The sequence below is a fragment of the Sinocyclocheilus grahami genome, unplaced genomic scaffold (genome assembly GCF_001515645.1).
Source record: "Sinocyclocheilus grahami isolate Dianchi unplaced genomic scaffold, SAMN03320097.WGS_v1.1 scaffold188.1, whole genome shotgun sequence".
In the NCBI taxonomy this organism is placed as follows: domain Eukaryota; kingdom Metazoa; phylum Chordata; class Actinopteri; order Cypriniformes; family Cyprinidae; genus Sinocyclocheilus; species Sinocyclocheilus grahami.
In genome coordinates, this window is record NW_015505367.1 from 276,360 (window position 1) to 281,652 (window position 5,293).

At 36.2% G+C, this 5,293-nt stretch overlaps 1 protein-coding gene across 1 annotated transcript in view; it reads left to right on the forward strand.

Annotated features, from left to right (window-relative positions):
• The first annotated feature begins 230 nt into the window (after positions 1–230).
• Positions 231–5,293, forward strand: part of frrs1a (ferric-chelate reductase 1a) — an 8,364-nt gene continuing 3,301 nt past the window's right edge. The window contains exons 1-10 of the mRNA XM_016284813.1: positions 231–460; positions 598–737; positions 1,442–1,536; positions 1,664–1,808; positions 1,893–2,075; positions 2,177–2,275; positions 2,431–2,578; positions 3,623–3,736; positions 4,033–4,148; positions 4,337–4,423. Coding sequence (XP_016140299.1) covers positions 238–460; positions 598–737; positions 1,442–1,536; positions 1,664–1,808; positions 1,893–2,075; positions 2,177–2,275; positions 2,431–2,578; positions 3,623–3,736; positions 4,033–4,148; positions 4,337–4,423 — 1,350 coding nt within the window. The 5' untranslated portion in view covers positions 231–237. The remainder of the gene's footprint in view (positions 461–597; positions 738–1,441; positions 1,537–1,663; positions 1,809–1,892; positions 2,076–2,176; positions 2,276–2,430; positions 2,579–3,622; positions 3,737–4,032; positions 4,149–4,336; positions 4,424–5,293) is intronic.

A 5,293-nucleotide genomic window follows, 5' to 3' on the forward strand; every position in this document is an offset into this window, starting at 1 on the left:
AATGCAAAAAAAAACTGACATACACATAAAAATAGACCCCAGCATTTTCTATGTTGAATTAAAAATTCCTTTCCAGAAATGACAAACAACTGTAAAATTCAAGGAAAAATCGTGGAAATTCATTAGTCAATATATGTGTGAATCCTGAAGGAATTTTAATAAGCAAGTGTAAACTATAACATCAGGAAAAATGGCCATAATTTGACACATGCTTTTCTTCTCTTAGCATATCCACAGATGAGGATCGCATTGCCTGTGCTGGAAATGTGGAATCTACAAACTGCTCTGGCAATTTTTGGGACTTTGTGTTTGACCTCTATAAGTGGATACAAAAATGGAAAGGTGGAGAAATCTTGTGAGAGCATGATGCCAGAACATCACAGCCAACCCAACACTACTGCCAGCCCATACACACTGACTGTGAATGCCAGTAAGTTCAGCCCAGGGGACAATATCAGAGGTACGGGGGTTAAACCTATATGAATTAACCAATCATTATAATTTTTGCCAGTTTATATATCTTGAGAAATGTTGAACATTGATTGCTTCCCAGTTGCCTTTATTTATGACCCCTTCCAACGTGTCCAATGTCCATAGTCACTCTCTCTGGAAGTGAGCACTTTGAGGGCTTTCTAATTCAGGCCCGAGATGCTACAAACCCTGATGGACCAGCTATTGGCTCATTCACATTGGTGGATCCTGAGATTTCTCAGCGTTTGACATGCAACAGCATTGAGGTACGTATAGTAAAGACAACTTTCGATACAAACCCTGCAATATACATTACAGTTTAAAATATTAGCATCAGTAAGAAGAATTTTATTCAGCAAGGCATAATATTGATCAATCGTGAGAACAAAGACCTTTAAATTGTTACCAAAATTATACTGTATATACATATTTTTTTAAGTAAATGCTGTTCTTTTGAACTTTCTATTCATCAAAGAATACTGAAGAAAAATGTATCACTGGTTCTGCAAAAATATTAAGCAGCACAATGGTTTTCAGTATTGATAATAAGAAATGTTTCTTGAGCACAAAATCAGCATATTGGAGTGCTTTCTTAAGGATCATGTGACACTGAAAACTAGAGTAATGGCTGCTGAAAATTCAGCTTTGCCATCACAGAAATAAATTACAATTGAAAATATATTGAAATAGAAAACAGTTTATATACATTATAATAATAGTTCACAATTTTACTGTTTTTACTGTAGCTTTTATTAAATACATGAATCTTGGTGAGCATAATTTACTTTATTTGGTTGTGTATTTAAGCAATAACACATGAGCAAGAGTGCTTTTGTACTAAATATCATTTGGTTGTAGGTGATCATCGCCATGATGTTGTATAAATTGCAATTGGCACAGATTATTTTGTAAGAGAAATGTGGCTCAAAATCTGCTTTTAATGTTAAAGAAAGTGTGTTATCTTTTAAAGGGTTCTGCAGTTAGTCACACCAGTAATGCCAAAAAGACCGAAATTCAGGTGATTTGGAAAGCCCCATCCAAAGCTCCTCCCACTGTACAGTTTCTGTGAGTGCGATTCAGACTTATCTTTCAATATTGAAAATATTTATAGACCATTTACTGGATGCATACTGGATCTTTTAAAATTCAAACCGATTTTTGTGTTTATATCTCTTTTTTTTTCCACATCAAGTGCCACAGTCCTTGCCCACTACAAGATTTTCTGGCTCAAGCTTCCTGGTCCTGTCATATCTCAGGGTGACGTGACTCCCGCTCCATCTCAATCAACCACCGTCATGTCTACAAAATCCGCAAGCCCCTCTATACTGCCTCAGCCAGTACGTGCCAAAATACAAATGATAAACGTATCAGCTTCTATAAGCGGCATTACACCGCCTTTCATTGTAAGAATTCTCTTACAGTTCACCTCAGAGGGATGTGGCACGTCGAAGTCTTGTCTCATTGACCCTGTCAGCTGTAACCCTTCTGTGGACACAAACTGCTTCTTCCTTTCTTATTCTACTTTGGGCCAGACAGTTTCGTTTGAGCTCAGTGGCCCTGCACAGGGATATGTCTCCTTTGCTCTGTCCAAGGATAAATGGATGGTGAGCATGATCAAATGCAAACCTTCCAGTGCTACAATTGTGTTTAGTGCATTATTGATAAGATATATTCATGTGACCCTAAAGATCTTAATGTTTGGTAGGGAGATGATGATGCGTACTTGTGCATAAATGACGAGGGTCGTGTAAGTGTGGAGGCTGCACACACAACAGGCCGGACATATCCAGAGGTATCATCCAAGGTGAGAGAGCGCTTTATGGTTGTGATGCTTTTTTGGCTGTTTTTAGGATTGCTTCATGTTACAGCCTAATTTTAAGACCTATAAAAAAAAGTCAGCGTGTCCTCTAAGTTTTATGCAGTCGTAAATGTAATAAGCATGATTCACTTGCCTTGCAGTCTGTGCTGACTGATGTAGGCTGGAGAGTTTCTGATGGGGTCATTCAGTGCAAGTTCTCCAGGTCCATCTACACTCCTCAGGATCCGGTCCGATTCAGCCTTAACAACAGTTACTACCTGTTTGTAGCACACGGGACTGCAGAATATGGTGAGCTTTTTAACTGCATCAATGACATACAGAAATAAACAAGACAGCTGAAATAAAATATAAATATTAGAAAATGACACAAAAATTAGAAATATTGCCTGAGAAACTAACAGAAATATAATAATTCTAAAGGGATAGTTCACCCAAAAATGAAAACACGTTCATCATTTCCCTCATGCCATTCCCTCTGCTGAATACAAAAGAAGATATTTTGAAGAATGTTGGGAACCAAACAATTGCTGGTAGCCATTAGTCTATTAGTATTTTTTCCCCATATGAATATGAACTAGAAAGATGAAGAGAAAAATAAAAAAAGACAAAACCACATAAAGTGACTAAAATAAAAGCTGAAAATATAAAAATAAAACATTACAAACAAAATATTAATAAATACTATAATAGTATATAAATAATACTAAAATAACACTGATGACATACTACAATAGCTACTGTAGATTAAATGTTCTGATCTGCCTTATGTGTGTAAAACGATGGCTTTTTTAACTTCTAGATTTACAGCATGCTGAATTACAGCAGCAATTGTCTTTCCGGTCACGGCATCCTATAGCATTTTCCAAAAGGACTGTATTTCACCTTCTTGGAAAAAGTTTTGGCAAATGATTACGCGTCTCATCAGATACAGTGTCGCGTGTAACCTTGTTTTATGGCCTCCGCACTGCGTGTTACTCCACAGATCCGGATTTCTGACTTTACTGATTAACAAGTGTCTGTGAAGACCTGAGCAATCAGTACTCGTTTCCTGTCATTTACTTTATGACCGGGTCGCTGGGTGCATGGGGAATAAAATAGTCACAGCTAGCTTGCTAAAGCCTGAATTAAACCTTTACAAGGAAACAAGCATAAATACATTTGTAAAACACTTCGATCAGGTGATGTACTGAATGTTTACAGCAATTGTCTTGCATTTTAGAGGAACTTTGGATACGATTTTTTTTAATATGCTATCTTTATGGTATGATCGAAATTATGTGTGACATTAAGCTTTAGTCAAGTTATCTCATCAGTTTTGTTATTGTGCTGCAGGTATGATCCACAGACACACGTGGCAGCCACTAATATCGTCCCATCATCAGATCATTACCGGCCCTCCTGAGATACTGACAGGATCTCGATCGCCACTGCTCATGAAATATCATGGTAAGTGTTCTGCTGTAATTAAGTTTACTGCAGGATACTGAGAATCCCCTGAATGGTTAAATGTATGGTCAGGAAATGGAAATGTTGCATGTTCAAACCCTGGAATGGGCAATCCATGAATTATCACCACTGTGCTCTTAGAAAGTGTACAGTAGCTGGTGTGGATAACAGATCAGTTAAATGACAAATTGGTTATTTAATAAACCACTACATTTTACAAGAAATGAGTGTAAAATGCAAAATACTGTGATTTGCAAGTTTCCAAATATAATATCAAAAATATAATTTAAATGCAGGAGCTCTAATGCTGATTGCCTGGATGCTAGCAGGAAGCACTGGAAAATTAATGGCTGCCTATTTTAAACCTGACTGGCCAGAACAAACATTGTTTGGGCAAAAAATATGGTTTCAGGTATGCTTTTATACAGTACGTGTATACACTTATGTAGTATATACAGTTATGCTTCTATTTCAGTAAAATCTATAAAACCAGCATCTATGTTTTTGTGGTTGCTTTCATATTCTGAACTTTTATTTTACTTAGTATTCATAATTGTCTGCATATTTAATATTCTTTCATAATTAATTTTTTTTTCACAGGTGCATCGCATGTTGATGTCTCTTACAGTTTTGCTGACAGCTGTGGGCTTTGGTTTTCCTTTTGTCTACAGAGGAAAATGGAGCACAGTGAGTAAAGCCTGTGTTTTCGGTCTATGAGGCTATGCTCTGTAATACAATGTAATTTATCTTTAAAACAGTGACAATATTAAATATATGATATATCACAGTTTCACTCCTTGCCATTGGAGGGCCCTGTTTCATTTAAGACTAATGTCAGAATCAGAGAGTGTTTGTTATTGTGGTGAGGATTTTATAATATTGTAGCCTGTGTTGAATTGTCTACAATATGTGTTTATATATAGGTTCTATGCAGTTATTTTAGAATTATTTATATACTATTTTAGTATTCCTTTATTCAATATTTTTATATTTTGAATTATCCTTAATTTTTCATATTAATTTTAGTTTATTTTTATTGTACTTTTATTGTTTTTACTTTTATACTCATATTGTTGTGTGGTATTTTATTTTTTAATAAGTTCTTGTTTTTTGTTAAAGGGGTCCTATTATGCTTTTTCACTTTTTCAACTTAAGTTAGTCTGTAATGTTGCTGTTTGAGCATAAAAAAGATCTGCAAAGTTACAACGCTCAAAGTCCACTTCAAAAGGAGATATTTTATTGAACAGAAATCCCTTTTCAAAAACTTTGATATCACAAATATCGACGAATGGAACGAGACCTGGTTGAGCTGCACTAGAGAAGGCAATGAGTGTTATCACTATGTCTGAGACACGCTAGCTTTCTCAAGGCAGACAAACTTAGAGTGGTTACAATCATCCGGGTTTAATTCGCGCTCAAATTGGTTTGATTTTGACCCAATATTTACACTGAAGCTGGCAGTATTGTTGGTAAGGGGCATGACATTTCCCCGACCAGGCGCCGAGTGGTGCCAATCACAACACACACTGGCCCAGCTAACCAATCACAGCACATTTC